Source organism: Nycticebus coucang, chromosome 14, assembly GCF_027406575.1.
Source record: "Nycticebus coucang isolate mNycCou1 chromosome 14, mNycCou1.pri, whole genome shotgun sequence".
NCBI lineage: Eukaryota > Metazoa > Chordata > Mammalia > Primates > Lorisidae > Nycticebus > Nycticebus coucang.
Window position 1 is genome coordinate 41502432 of NC_069793.1, and position 16198 is coordinate 41518629.

Here is a 16198-nt window from a genome sequence, read left to right on the forward strand (position 1 = left end):
TAGGAAATTATTGTTATCTACCTTTGTTTCAGAGTTCCTCAACTTCTAAAAATCCTCCATCATGTTTAAACAATGCCTGTTTATTCTAGCTCAATCCACTTGACAAATGTTTATTAAGCCGCTCTTATATGGCAGGAAATATACTGCCGAGTATATTGCACAGGGGAGAGAATGCCAGCAACCAGACTCCAATATAAATTGACCCTACAGTCTGGAATAGTGAAGAATGGAAGAAAACACAGCAAAGACAGATTGTGTTATAAACGTCTCGAAAGAGAAGAACAGGGTGCTTGGGAGCAGTATCCCTTAACAGGAAAACCTCAGCTAACCATAGTCCAATTTAGGGAGGAAGAAAGGTTTGTTAGAGGGCAGGAAATTAGAAGTAAAAGCCAAAGAAAATAAAAAATGAGATATAAGGCAACGGGTAGAGAGATTTCAGAAAGAACCGTCTTTCCAAAGGCTCCTGAGCAGAAAAGAACAAAGTGTGCTGAAAGAAGAGAAGACCAAGGTGGCTGCCGCAGGACAAAGGCGAGGGTGGACACAGGTGTGGAGCCGGGCGCAGCTCCAAAATTCTCACGCGATTCTCTACTGTCTCCCCATCACCTTTGAAACTAGGGCAATCAGCACAAAATTAGAGAGACAACTAGGATTCTAAAGAAAAAAATTCCAGGGTCCATTTTTCAGAATTTTCTTGTGGGTGAAGAGATAGCATTCAAACCCACACCACAGAATCAAAGGATTCCCTGATTCTAGTGTTTTTCTTTTTTATTTCCCCTGAAAAAAGAAAAAAAAAATGCTACAGTGAAAAAAAAAAAAGATACCACTTAATGGGATCATTGTTTTGCCCTAGTTTTATAAGAATGAATAGACCGACTAAAATATGCAAGTCATTCCTCTCAACAGAACACTTCTTGTTCCCTTCTGTCTCTACCCCTTCTCATTTACAAAAATAAATAAATAAACAGATTCCTCCTCTCTGACAGAAGCTGCCTTCTCGGATATGGCTTTGGTCTGTTTCCTACATAAAAAAATAGTAACGCATATGCCCCAGGACAAACGCGCAAGCCATACTCTGGTCATCCACCCTGGCATTTGGGAAAAGATTATTAACAGGATCAAATAAGCCTCAGAGGGCACCAGAGGGCAGGTGGTTGTTTTGAATCTGCTGTAATTTACACTCACAGTCTGACAATGGAGTACTATCATGATAGGTAGGCAAGGCTAAAATGGTCCCATTTCTCAGAAATGCTCGTGCATAAGCTAAGAAATCAGCTCCACTGTTCCCCAGATAAGCCAAGCCTTGCCCTTGCCCTTCCTGTCACCTCAGAAATGCTTTCCTTGGTCTTCCCAGCCTAGGTACTTCTCATCCTTCAAGGTGTCACTTCAAATAACATCTCCTTGAAGAAGCCATCTCTTAGAGCTTTACCCAAAGAAACCACTTCTGAATCCCATTTCTCTACATTACTCAAATGTTTCCTTCTAACATTTATCAGAACTCAAAATTACCTTGCATATTTTTTGCCTACTAGAAAAGAATCTGTCTCCGCTAGAAAATAAACTCTTTAAAGGCAGAGACCTTTTCTTTTTTTTTTTCGTAGAGACAGAGTCTCACTGTACCGCCCTCGGGTAGAGTGCCCTGGCGTCACACGGCTCACAGCAACCTCCAACTCCTGGGCTTACGCGATTCTCTTGCCTCAGCCTCCCGAGTAGCTGGGACTACAGGCGCCCACCACAACGCCCGGCTATTTTTTTGTTGCAGTTTGGACGGGGCTGGGTTTGAACCCGCCACCCTCGACATATGGGGCCGGCGCCCTACTCACTGAGCCACAGGCGCCGCCCTGAGACCTTTTCTTATACACCATTCTATTTCCAGGAATTGAAAAATAATTTATGAAATATCTGCTGAAATGAATGAATAATCAGCCCTCTAAAAATGAGTATTATAATTCCTATTACAGATGAGTCACAGAGATTTTAAATAACTTTATTGAGTTGATAACAGAATGACTTGACCTCAGAAACTCTTTTAAGCTATAAATGTTTCTTCTCAACTAATTATTTTTTCCCCTAGGGGAAGAGTAACTTCTATTAAGAAACCATCATTTTCAAAATTCTATTTTGGTCTTTACTTCTTCCTTCCATTCCATTAATACCCACTCAAGCCTATCCTCAAAATACGCACATTATCCATTATTTTTTCATTCTCTCTACCATGTTAGTGAAAGATCACGTGTGTAGTATATGAATGATTGGAGAAACTTCTTATTTGGCATCATTGCCTTTAGTTTCTTTCTGCTCTTCTTATAATTCTACATATAAACTTCTGCCATATTAATTGCCTTAAACATCCATTTACCATTCTATTACTCAATACCTCAAATTGTTGCCCAATGCCTTTGGGTTAAAATGCCATTTGGGCTGGGACAGGGGGTGGGGGCTTTACATTCAAAGGCTTCACAGTTGCCCCACCAAACCTTTTTTTCTCACATTATTCCCTACTTGAATTTTCTACATAATCTCTAGCCAAACTGGCCCACTCACTGTTCAAAGATCTCTTGAGTTCTTCCTATTCCTCTGGGTTGCTTACTCTATTATTCTCCTGAATTTCTCTCATTCAAATCCCATATATTTCTAAAAACACTATTGAGTTTCCACCTTCCCTGTGAAAGCTTTCTAGATAAATCTAATGTATGCCATCTAAATTCATCACTGCCTAACATAGTGTGCAGCTTATCGTAAGTACTGAACAAATGTTTGTCAAATGAATTAATCTGGAGTCTGATCCATCTCACACCACCTTTCATTTCGTCTTATTTTTCTCATTGTTGCATCTCTTTCCACCTGGATCTTTGAGCTCTGCAGCCAGGACTTCTGACCAGCTTTTTATAAGAGGCAACATCTATTGTCTGATGGATTATTCCATGTGGTTTAACAAAATGACCCAAACAACCCATCGTATTATTGAAAAACTTCTAGTCTCTAATTTGTTGCATGGATCAGGATTTAACAACTACAGTTCACATAAAGCAGCTAGCTCTGCAGATCTAATCAGAGCGAACCACCTGATGTTCAGAAGTGTGCCCCTCCTCTTCCTCCAGTTAATATTTTATGTATAGCCAAGTTACCCTGCATTGATGCACTGTGAAAGCAAATTCTCAGTCTGATCCACTTTTTGTTGGACTCCTGGCTGCACCGTCTTATAACTTTTTCTATTCTTCATGAGATGGTAATCTAATCGTTATCATGTGCCAAGTATGGGAGAATGCCAAAATGGGCAGCTAGGACAGAAACTATCACAAAACACTGTCCATACACTTTGGGAAAGTACACATAAGAAATGTGTTACATTTTCTTAGTGCTAAGTGAGTATTACCATTTAATAAAAGCCATGGAAATTCAGAAGAAAGTATGAATTAACGAAGGCTGGGGCTTTACTGGAAGTTGTTATTTGAAACTTTTCAACAGCAATGCAAGAATTATTGAGTCTCTCTACATGTCAGTGTGTTCTATAGGGATCCTTCCATGAATTTATAATCTATACCTTACTTTTTGTAGTTTTACATTTAATTTTAAGATAAAGGTAGACAATAGTGACAACTTGCTTATTAATCACTTAGACCAGTGGTTCTCAACCTTCCTAATGCCGCGACCCTTTAATACAGTTCCCATGGGTCACGACTCACAGATTGAGAACCGTTGACTTAGACATATATTTAACCCAATCATCAGAAAGTCCTTCCCAACTACTCCAGTACATCTTCCTTCTCCATTATCCTGTTCTAGCTTCTTTCCTATTATAATAGTACAAAAGACAAGCTTACTTATTTAATGATTTATAGCAGAGTCATCAAACTATGGCCCAATGAACACATCTGGTTCACATCCTATTTTTATAAATAAGGTGCAAGCTAATTCATTACCTACTGTACCTAAAATAATAAAGTCTTTCTCCCAAAGCTTAAATAATTATGTCTGGCCTTTTACTATTCGACTCTTGGTTTATGTGTTTATTATCTATCTCCTAGAATATAAAGCGATTTGTTTTGTTCACTGTTTGATCCATGAGTCCAGCACCAGGCACATGGTGATTGCTTACTACCTGTTACTGACAACTCACAGATTTAACAGGAGATGGATAAATCAGATTAACATCTACCCAAAGGTCTGAACTCCAACTGCACATCTGGAATCATTGTTTTCTGGGCATTTTGGAATGAACTCATGTTAAAAAAAAAAATTGTCAATGGCCAAAAAATACTGTGGAGAGGAATCTTGGCCCAAGAAACAGTTTTAACATAAATACCTTGGTCTCGCTGCAAGGCTTACTGGGGGCAAAGCACTGTACTTTTTATAGGTCTGCTATGCTAAACAAAACGTGTACTGAATCACCAGGCAGACCTGGAACTGAGAATCTGAGTAACATCTGGAGAATAAGAGTGTAGGGTAACAAAATTTTTTAAACTTGTTGATAGGAGAGCCAGTTTGTGCCTTTCTGTGAATTTATTTGACTCTCATCAAGTGATGTTTCCCAGAAGTTTTTATTTTTTTAATGGTGCTATGGTTGTAAAACATAAAAACACTCTTTCCCTTCATTCTCTTTTAGTTTTGATGAGTAGCCTACAATTTTATTCTATGTGAAATTCTCACCAAAGAAACCATTTATTAACAAGTGGAAATTCTGACATATTGAAGCCCAGCCAAGTTCTCCATGCCAGGCAGATACGTCAGAACAAGCCAAAACTAACATGTTGCTTTTCTGTTATTGTTTAAGGGACGAGAAGAACTTAACAGTACTTCAATTTTAAATAACCCATGTGCTAAGTTAGAAAGTCTCACCTTGACAACAATATACATATGGAATATTTATGAAAGATGTCTCCAGGCTAGCTGCCACTCTCACAACCCTCTCACTCTCCAAGCCAATATGGTGGGATAATATTCCTCCATTTTTACACACTTCCAATTCATTCTCTGCACTGTAGCCTATGTAATTTCAAATGGAATCTACTTACATCTTCTTCCTTCTAAAAATTATCCAGACTATTCTTATTGCCTTCAGGAGAAAACCAAAACAATCTATCTCCTAATATAGTTGTTCCATGAGTCTGGTTGGCTTCATGTCTCCCTGGCTACACCAGCCTCTCATTACGCACCCCACCCCTCGTCCTCTGCTCTGAAGACTGGATTTCCATCGTTTTGATCCTGTCTCCCTCTGTCTTCCTCTCATCTGCTCTGTTGCTTCTGGGCCTTTGTTTCTGTTTCCCTTCTGATTCTGGTTGGAAAACTTTCCCTTCTTGTTTGTTTGACCAACATCTACTCATTCCTTGAGTCTCATCTCAGCCTTTAGTTTCTCCTAATAACCCTTCCTGACTCTTGAAGTCCAAATTAATAGAAAAACCTCATGACAGATAAAAACCATGCTAAGAACTTCATCCTCAAATCTAACCCAAAGTAATGTATCACATGAAACTTTGATGAGACATAGATATCTAGCTCAACTTTGATGTTAAGCGTATGTTCCCTCAAACATGACCTCAACTCTAAAAGCGCATGTATCAAGTACTGCTTTACATACTCTTTCTTATAATTCAACTCTCAGTTCCTAGATTAATTTTCAAATGCTTTCTACCAACACCCCCCAAAATCTAAGAATTATTATTTTAAACAAAGTGTGGTATACTATATATACTTTAATCAAAGATATGCCTTATTTTAAAAGCCTTTGCCTTTAAGAAAATCAGAAAGAGAACATGGTTAAACATAAGCCACTTGTACAGCTCCAGCATCTAGTAATTTGAGGAAGTCCTGAGTTATGTTGGAGAAATACTTCTAATAGAGTAAATAAATTTGGAGACCACTGAATATAAAATTGCATATGAAATAAAAATGGAGCTTTTATATATTTAACTGGGAATTTCCAGGTAGCATATAGTGGGTGGAAACATTTTAGGATATCAACACATCACTCACTAGCCTCCAGTTATCTGGAAACTGTTGGAATCTTAATGATTAAAATAATGTTTGACACCCTTTTTTTATAACCTACTATGGGAAGGGGATCGAGAAATGGCATCTTGGAATGATGTTCAAGTGAAATAAATTGACCTAAGAAATGAAAACCAAAGCAGATAAAAGGTAATCCCTAAACAATCCCCAAGAATAGCCAATTCCGGGGTAAGACACACAGGTGGCTGAAATAGAAGGGATTGAGACTGATTGTGGCATTGGACATAAGAAGCAAAGATGACTTAAAGTCACATCCGTAAAAAAAAGTGTTTAAATGAGGCAGGGAAAACTGAAAACTGACCATAAAGTTGGGTAATGAGACTTAGGCATGAAGACAGTTTGACAAACCTGAACAGCAAAAGTCAGAAGAGCAGAGAATTGAGCTTCTTCTTCTGGGAAACTGTGTGAAAGAGCAATAAGAAGACCTTAAGGAAAAGACTGCAACTCCCAGAAGTTATTCTTCCAACTTCCGGAAGAATTAGAAAGCTGGCACTGTGTAGCTCTCTCTGGCCTTCAGGTATCTCAGCCATTGGTACAACAAAGCCTGAAGCTTGTAGCACTCTCCTAGAACTTTCTGGGTCCAAACAGTGAAAGGAGAGATGGCCCTGATGTGATTACTGAGAGCCCTCTGATCGTTTTAGGACCCCAAAGAGCCAACTGATGTAGCTGTCAGCTCTAAATTCTTTCTTTGAGCGTTCTGGGGTCTCTGAGCAACACAGGAAGCAAGTCATGCTCTTGACTTCAGTGTATTTTACTTCCTTTAGGACAATGACGACTATACCGTTCTATGTCCATATTCATTAGAAAGAAAGACAAGGCATCAAATGGGGATGCCACCCCCAAACCTTGGTAGTTTATCCCCTCTTTCTCTACATATCTTCTCTGAGAAAAGAGGGAAGGCAGAGAAAGGAAGAGAAGGAAAATGTGCACAGTTTTTAGTCTGCTCTAAGGAGAACTGAGCTGCCTCAAAAGAAAAAAAAAAAATTCTAGCTCCATTATAAACCTCCAGTACAAAATCCATAATGCCTACTGAACTAACACTAACCTCAGAGATTTTCTTTTCTTTAGAAAATATGAAGAATTGTGATGAGGGATTTTAGAAAACTATATACCTGTCTTTTTAGGTCAATATACATGACCTATTAAAAAACATGGATGAAAAGAGAAAAAAATTACTTTTATAAGACACAAGGAGAGGTGTGGCAATTTAAGTATTGAATAGAACACAAATACTCTGTCTCTCTCTGAACAAAGAAAACCCGTCCGGTGACATCTTTCTCTTTAACCAAGTGACACCTGAATAATGAAAAGGGAAATGTAACAGGAGCCAGCAACAGGGGTTCAGTTGACTTTGGTGATGAATGAGGATCAAAGCTGTCATAGTCAGATTAGCTCCACAGATTTAGATTTTATTTTCATTTAATACTAACTTGTTTCAGAGTTCTCAATGCCATATCTTTCAACAGGTCTAAGCCAAGTTATGCTTTGCGTTTCTGTCACCCAACTCAGTCACACATTCTTATGTTCTATAACATTTGGATCTGTTGAAATTTTAGAAGTGAATTTTCAGGCACTCATTTCTTTCTTCAGCTTGTCATCTATGAATGGAGATAATTGATTAAATTATATTGAATTGATATAATGATTAAATGGTACCTGACCAATATTTACAACCTGAAACATAATCTTTATGAAGAAACAGAGGTTACAGAGAAATTTTATCAAGATTTCTCATGGTTCTTTAACATGGCACACCCTTATAAATGTGTTGAATGAAGAAAGGTATAAATGCTGGAAAAGGGAAGAATTTAACCACATTCTTCTAGAAATCTAAACTAATTTTCATAATGTACATAATTTCAAGATACGTTGATCCTGTTTGAAGTACAATTTATAAAATGAGGTTTCTCTTAAAATTATTTTCTATTTATGTATAACTGACAAGACTTTCTCAAGTAAGCTCTGCTTTCTAGATCATAAATACTAATATTTAAAATCTAAAAATAAGCTAATCTTCCTATGTGCCTTGGCCACATTGGTACTTCGAATTATAAGCCTGCCCCATTTCTGTTCCCTTTAACATTTATTGTACTGATGTGTTAAAACACTACTGATATGTCTGGAGGTTACGTATGGTGTCAGGAGCAGACACGTGTGAGAGGTCCATGAGGTTCCATTTGTGTTCGACCACAAAGGGCAATTTGTGCAATAGGAATAGAATGGAGACATTCTGAAATCATATGGCACTTTACTTTTATCCACAAGTATATACTTCAAATATTTGAAAGTCAAGACCAAGATAATATTGCATGCAGAAGCTCATCTCAGGCCAGACCAAAATAATTTTAATAATTTTGGAAGTGAATGAACTCACTGTATCATTGGAATTATGCTACAAAAAAGACATATACTAGGTTACTACTGTCCATCCACCCCCAATATATATACCCCAATTGCCATTTTTACAAAGTGGTACGGGAAAATCAAAGAAGAAACAGCGTTTTAGTACCTCACTTAAGAAAAGAAAAAGGACAAAATATTAACTTTGGGTGCCCAACATCCCCTATTTGATTGCAGGCCAAGGCTCCACAGGGAAAGCAAAGTGGAGATATTTTCCCCTTAATTTTCTAAGTAATTACCTTAAATGTCTGCTTAGCTTTGGCTGTGGAGACATAGTCACAACCATGAAGACCCTACTGAAACAAGAAGATGAAGTCCATAAAAAGCTTTCCAACGCAGAAAGATGCATTAACATCACCTAAAAATGAAAACTTTGATCCTGTGTGACAAAATGAAACTGTTTTTTTAGCTTATAATGAGAATAACTATCTCATATTTTTTCACATCCTGTAGGGAAGGAAAATTTTATTGCAGAGTAATGTGCATTAAATGATACGTGAGGCTTGTACAGTCTGGGAATCACAGACTAGCTGGCTGTTGACATTTTGAAACATAAATATTGTATTTGAAATATTTTTCTTCTGAGGTCCTTTGTTCTCCTGTTGCAAAAAAAAGATACACATAAGGAAACAACTTCGCTAAGAAAACAGATATCAACTCTGTATCTCAGTTCTGTAAGAGAAACATACCAGCCTGACTCTAGAGAATGTGTAATAAAGTCCTAGGGAAAATTAAGTAAGTAACATCTTTATTTTCAGTATGAAATTTCCTACTTTGAGGAAATACCCTAGTATCCTGTATTCACTTCCCCGCAACCCAGTAAGCTCGCTGGTGTCGGCCCTTTGTTTCATGTCCAGGCCCTATCGTTATATTTACCCTCAGAAATTTATGAGATATGGGAATCACTTTTTTCTACTTTACCACTTTCTTCTATTATTAATTACAATGCATTTATGCAGCATTCTAATCTTACAACTAGAGAAATTAATTTATGATTAGATTAGAGATTCTAAACTCACAAGGAGACAGATTTGTCAGAAAGGTAATTTGTAGAAAGGCTATCACAACGAATCAAAGGATGTTTCAGATTTTGAGCCTTAGCATCAGGGTAACAAAGTCATATTTGGAAAACTTTTGTTTCCCTTTTCATAGTTCAATAGTAATACAGCTGTCATTTCTTAGTTTATTAGTCAAAGCTATCTTCCTTTTTATCCTTAGAATATTTCATCTTCCCCTTTCCTCCAGCTGCCGTCTGTTCTCTGTGAGATCTATAGATGGTGTGCATGGGGGATGATCCTGTTCACATCCTTGGTGCTAAGATGTTCAAATTCAGGCTCCTCTGGAATCCCTGGTAATGTAGTTTTAGAATGGAATTCCTTTTTTTTTTTTTTTGTAGAGACAGAGTCTCACTTTACTGCCTTCGGTAGAGTGCCATGACGTCACAGGACTCACAGAAACCTCTAGCTCTTGGGCTTCCGTGATTCTCCTGCCTCAGCCTCCCAAGCAGCTGGGACTACAGGCCCCCGCCACAACGCCCGGCTATTTTTTGGTTGCAGTTCAGCCGGGGCTGGGTTTGATCCCACCACCCTCGGTATATGGGGCCGGTGCCCTACTCACTGAGCCACAAATTCCTGAAGACCTTTATGCCTAAAGCAAACGTTAGAAGACAAAGTTGAAAGAAGGCCTGCCTTTTATCTTCTCTTAAACAAGGCTTCAGACTATCTGATTATCTCTGTCACTTTTATACATGATGCTGAATTGTAGGAAAGATAGGACAAATGGCCCATGGGTGCAGTTAATGAGACTATTAACCAAAATATAATTTTCTGGGAAAGGGAACAAATAGAACATTAGATGAATTAGTTTTCGTTCTGTTTTTTTAACTAAAAAGGATTAGGATGTCCATTTTGTGGTGATGTCTCAAATAATTATGAATTTTTTTCCCCATGGAGATTTTAAAACTTGTCTATAAAAAGCTAAAAGAAAATAAAACTTGTTCGTAACACAAACTATATTTTATGAACTTAGAGCTAAAGAACGCCTTCTTCCATAATTAACAACAGAAGGACAAGGGGTTGAGTACGGTGCTCTGGGAATGAGAAGCTAGCATGTGAAAGATAGTGATATAAAAGAAAGCCATAATTAGGAGACAAGCAATGACTTGACACAGCGATTTCTTCTTGCTGGTGTTCTTTTAGGAAATAGGGAAAATACTAGTAAATAACTTTATGGCTTTTTTCTTTTTATTAACATCCAATAATCCATTATAAAAAAAATTAGAGGATACATTCTCAGGCCAATATTCAACCCGAATACTTGCTTCTCTCCGAATCTGCATAAATGGCTCCTTAAGATCTAAGCATGCTTCCAATAACACGGCAGACAAGGGCAGACTGTCATAAAATAGTGTACACCAAGCTTCAAATGGAAATAAAATTGGAACACACCAATCCAGGGAACTAAAAATGGATAAGCATCATTAAAGCTCTTGCAACGGAAGGCCTGGCAGTTTAGGTGAAGGGCTCAAGACCAACACCTGCGTCTTTATAAGAAAAGCTGAAATTCGAAATGTCAAAAAAAAAAAAAAAAAAGAAAAGAAACAGAGCAAGCTTCAAAATGAGCTTCTGTGGAGACGAATCTCACTAATTTCATGACTACAACAGCACTAAATGAGTCTAACTTATTATCGTCAAGCTGATGGCAGCATTTCTACCAGGCTTGACTGTATTCAACACAATTCCAAATGGCCACATTTGTGTTGTATATTTTTAAATGAATCTGGCTGTATTGTGTTCATGCAATTTGAGCTCATGGGGGAACTATATATAATTTATACGACAGCTATTTCCCAGTTTTTTCTTTGGTGGCTAAAAGACTCATCAATTATTCAAGGACACAACACATTGTGTATGACTATTTGATTTCTTTACCTTTTGCAAAAAATCATTTATTTCAGTCCAGAACATATAAACTAAGAAAAACTTTTGTTGGGGGAAACTATAAAAGGAAGGAAAAGGAAAATCTTAGAATCTTTGTAAGTTAATATTGCAAGGTAATAGATATTTTATCATTTAAGGGAAATGCTCTCTAAATAAAAAACATAGTAAAAAACTATGTGTTTTAACTACAAGTTTAAAAAGAAAAACTTCAAAGGGAAATGTGTGACATTTAAAATATGGAATTTAGATACAAATCTGTTATTATGTCATTTATCCCAGATCAAGTACTTGCTAGCTGCATTAGCTTAGGAAAATTACTAAATCTCTATTAGCTGCAGTTTCCTCCTCAATAAGATGTGTTAACTAATGTTCACACAGTGCTAATGAAACTAAAATGGGATAATGTATAAGTAAAAGTGCATCACAAACCATATTAAAGTAAATTCCTCTACTGTCATCAAGTATCAAGGTAAAAATAGTTTTAAAAAAGTATTATTTAAAAATACTTGGCAACCAATTTTAGGGAACTTGCTTTCAAAGCAGTAGTTGCTGTGCCCAAGTGTCCAGTTTGCACTGGTCCTAAGTTTAATTTAGATCCAATAATAAAAGTATAAAAAGGTACAAAACAATAATTTTACCTCCCACCGGAACATGCTCAGAAAATCCTTCCATACCTAATCAAATGAACAGGATTTAATCTTAACCAAGTAAAGTCCAATTATAAATAAAAATTTATAATTGTAGGAAATTGCAAATATTCCTAAGTTTCTTCACTTCTAGAATAAATCTTGCTTTTAGGAGACTTTTCAGTTATGGTCAATTTCTTGAAAAGAAAATGAAGTAATATATGAAACATCACAAAAACCATTCCTGTTGGGTTTTCTATTTTTTTTTAATTTTTGTTGTTATTTTGCAAAATATTTCCTTGATGTACTTTTCTGTCTCTCCAATAATGACTAGCTATTAAACTTTATTATTTGCCAAAGCTCACAGGCACAGGAATAAGCTAATTAGGAGAGAGATACACATGCAGAGAAGGTCCATTACCAATAGATTTCAAAAGGTTGAGCAGTAATATTTGCACCATGACATGCCAAAAGACTAGTCTAAAATGAAATGAATAGCATGTGTTTAAAATTGTGGGCTCTGAAAACAGATAACATTAAATTCCAATAAATGTTTGGACAGTTACTAGCTGTGTGATTTTTGATAAGTCATTAACTATCTAAAGCATTCATATATATGTGAATGTAGAAAAAAGATTATTTTCTCCCCAAATTCTTGACTAGGGATTTAAATTTCAGGCACAGAAAAACAACACCTTTTAAAATCAATTAAAATGCCAAATTAGGCTAGGCCTGTGACTCATGCCTTAATACTAGCACACTGTGAGCCAAAATGGGAGGGTCCCTGGAGCTCAGTAGTTCTAGACCACCCTGAGCAAGAAAGAGATCTCCTATCTACTAAAAATAGAAAAATCAGCCAGGAATTGTGGCAGTTGCCTATTGTCCCAGCTACTAGGGAGGCTGAGGCAGGATGACTGCTTAAACCCAGGAGTTTGTGGTTGCTGTGAGCTAGGCTGATGCCACTGCACTATAGCCTAGGCAACAGAATGAGACTCTGTCTCAAAAAAATAAAAAATTAAGAAACAAGCCAAATTATTGGACTAATTCAATTTTCTCATACTGGACATAATACAAAACAGCACTATGTCAGACATCTATATATATTTGACAAAATTTATCTTAATAGCTGGACATCTACAGCAATGCAGAAATGGAGAATGCAGATCATTGGAGCGGTGTATTTATTCAGTGAAGTCATTAAATATTCCAATGTTTCCTTAATTAAATACTTTTGATTTGTGGCTAGTGAGAAAATTTTCACATTAATTCTAGATGCAGCATAATGGCTAAATAAAATCATTCAAGTTGAAGTAAAGTCACATGCATTGCACAACTTTGAAGGCATGGTAAACTTACTAATTGAGGAGCAGTAACGAATGCTTGTCTGGTCAGGTGACAGTAGGCAAGTTAAAATCCTAAACATTGCTAAGGGTCAAAAGAGGCAAATTTTCAGGGAATAATGATTTTTGGTTTTGAGCTCGCATATATATATTCTTTTTACAATTGACACATCTTTTTTCTCAGATTTTCTTTCAGATTATCAGGATGGTACAAATGTTTTGACTACACGAATTGCTTTTGCACAATTTGAGTCACAGTTGTAAGTGTTCCCATCACGGAGTTAGTGTGCACTATACCCGTCAAGTCCGATCTTACCCACTCCTCCTCATCCCTCCCACCTGCTTGATTTCCACTGAGTTTTACTTCCAAATATGTACAACCCAGATGGAACAGGAAACCATTCTCCTAAGTGAAGTATCACAAGAATGACATACCTTGTAACAGGTCAGTGGAAGGGGAAATGAATTCCCAAGCTTAAATAAGAATACAGAGAATTGTCCAGATAATATTAGCTATTTTTTCCATTCCTGTAATAAATGCCAAATATTACTTTTTTCTTTCTTTTAAAAGAGGTGTCAACTGGATATAGTGTTGGGCTGCAATCTTGGACGAAATACAATTTAAATTTTTTATACTTGAGGATTTCTAACCTCAAAGAATAATGCTCAGAAAGGCAATAGCACATAAAACTGAATTCTTCACAGCAAGGGCTAGTCATCACATATTTTGTTCTTATTTAAGACATAGGCCTTCTCAGAGACAACAGGTTAATAGGATTTATTAATTTTGTAAAGTCCTTTGAGAAATGTTTTTACCAAAGTGTAAATTATGTCCAGCCTCAGTGAACATCATCAAATGACAAATGAGATTGTCCTTCATGGAGCAGAACCATTATAACAAAAAGAATTTAAAAACCGAAATTAAAACATATAGATATATTTTAAATGCTATTTCTTGTTTTTTTCTGAATTAGTGCTCCACTTTGAGGAAGGTGGGCTAAGAATATGGCAGAGTTTGGAAATTTTCACATAATGAATAGCAGTCATTTTTCTCTCACCATGGATTAGAGCACTCTAAATGTCTGAGATTATATATACCCCAGAAGAAAGACGACCAGATTTTTTTCCTTTAGAAACAAATATAAACCATTATATAGTTTTGAAAACATAATCATTGTACTCAAAAATTGCTTAATTATAGAAAGGATTCATATTTTATTGTCAAAAATAAATTTTTGACCCTCAGCTACTGAGTACTGGCCACTGCAGGCATGGTTTTACTAAGATAAATGGAAGTTTTAATTTCCTTATCACTTGCTAACAATGCTTTTGCATTTTTACACAACAGCCCCCTTTCCATGACCAGAGGTGTGCAATTTAAATCGTGCAACTTTTTACTCACGATAAATCAGATGTGTCATAAGTACAGGAAAGAACAGAATATCTCTCACTATCGTCGGACCTCCTCTTAGAGCAAGTCCCAGAAGATGCTGCAGAGTTCAGTTGCCATAGCAACAGAGCCCTGGTGCCTCTCTTTTGCTTGGTTTGTTTCAGTGAGTTGATTTTTACCACCCAGGCATAATCCTGAAGAATTTTTATGGTAAAGAAGAAATTGCACAGTCAATAACAGTGTGTGCGACTTGTCTATTGATCTATGATGATTTAATGTAAAAGTAGTACCAAGAAGGTAACTCCACAACAATCAGGTCTCCTTGCTAACTTCTTAAATTATTCATGGTCTTTTCTTTGGGCTCTCAAGTACTCCCCTTTCTTAAACTAGAAAAATGCCCTTAAACCATTAGTTTGTAAGTAAAAAATCTCATATGTTTTTACCCAACTGTGAAGTTCTGCTATGAAAATGTCTTGAAACAGCATTAATCTACTTTAAAAATATCTAGAATTAGCAAGAGACAACACCATAAGATTATACTGGCAATATGGGAGAATTGTCTTCTGACATCTACTAAAAATATATTAGGAAAGAGAACAGTGTATATTATAATATGTATAATTCTAATTAGTTTTGCCTATTAAATGAGACAAATGGATGAAGCATTTTGAGCAGTGCCTGGCATCTAGTAAACATCTAGTAAATACCCATAGATTATCACTATTATAATACAGTCAGATGAATATGTTATGCCCATTTCTTTACATTAGGCACTATTGATTATGCATTTGTAATGACCTTTGTATTTCTGAATATTTTTAAAGTATAAATGGTTTAAGGAATACTTGACTATAAATGAGGCTTAAATACCTGTGTACAGGAAAGAGGTATAGATAATTTTTAGAGGATGAGCTTTTGTGAATAAAAGATCTGTGTTTAATGACATGCACATGAGGAAGCTTGGAGTGAAATATGTTGTAAGCTTGAGAGTCAGGGCTTGAACTTTATTTACCATACTACTTGACAAATTAAACTCCCTAAGATTTTATTTTTTCACCCATAACAAAAGGATAAAAACAATTTCCTAACTATATAGCAGGGAGGATTCTGTGAGACAATACATAAATTACTTGATACAATGGCTGGCACAAATTGTTCCTTACTAGATTTTAATTGCCTTTCCTTTAAAGGTTTTCCAGTCATGTTCTTGAAAATCATTTCCAAATAGCATTTGAAATAAAAAATGAGAACAAATTCAATATTCTTTAGTACCTTAAAATACATAGACTTTAATTGTGGCAAGATGTGGAGAGCTTTCATTTCAGTGTAATTCTATATCACAACTTGTTCAAATTTATTCAATTGATAATGTCTTTCCCAAAGGTTATTTTCATAACCTCCCAGGATGGGATGATGCTTCCAGGAGGAAAAGAAGGATGGGAAGTGGACCATTTCTATGATTAAATGCTTCTGGAAAATGCAATGTATTCCATTTCC

At 36.3% G+C, this 16198-nt stretch overlaps 1 protein-coding gene across 12 annotated transcripts in view; it reads right to left on the reverse strand.

Moving 5' to 3' along the window:
* The window catches only part of GAS2 (growth arrest specific 2), a 140652-nt gene that overhangs the window by 38499 nt on the left and 85955 nt on the right, over nt 1-16198 (reverse strand). For 5 of the 12 annotated variants that reach the window (XM_053560875.1, XM_053560876.1, XM_053560874.1 and 2 more), the window contains exon 8: nt 8646-8699. The exons of 5 other annotated variants lie outside the window; for them this stretch is intronic. In XM_053560875.1, the coding sequence (XP_053416850.1) occupies nt 8646-8699 (54 nt within the window). Of the gene's footprint in view, nt 1-7577; nt 7605-8645; nt 8703-16198 lie in introns of those variants that run through there. 2 more of the 12 variants (XM_053560885.1, XM_053560887.1) reach the window with 2 other exon arrangements.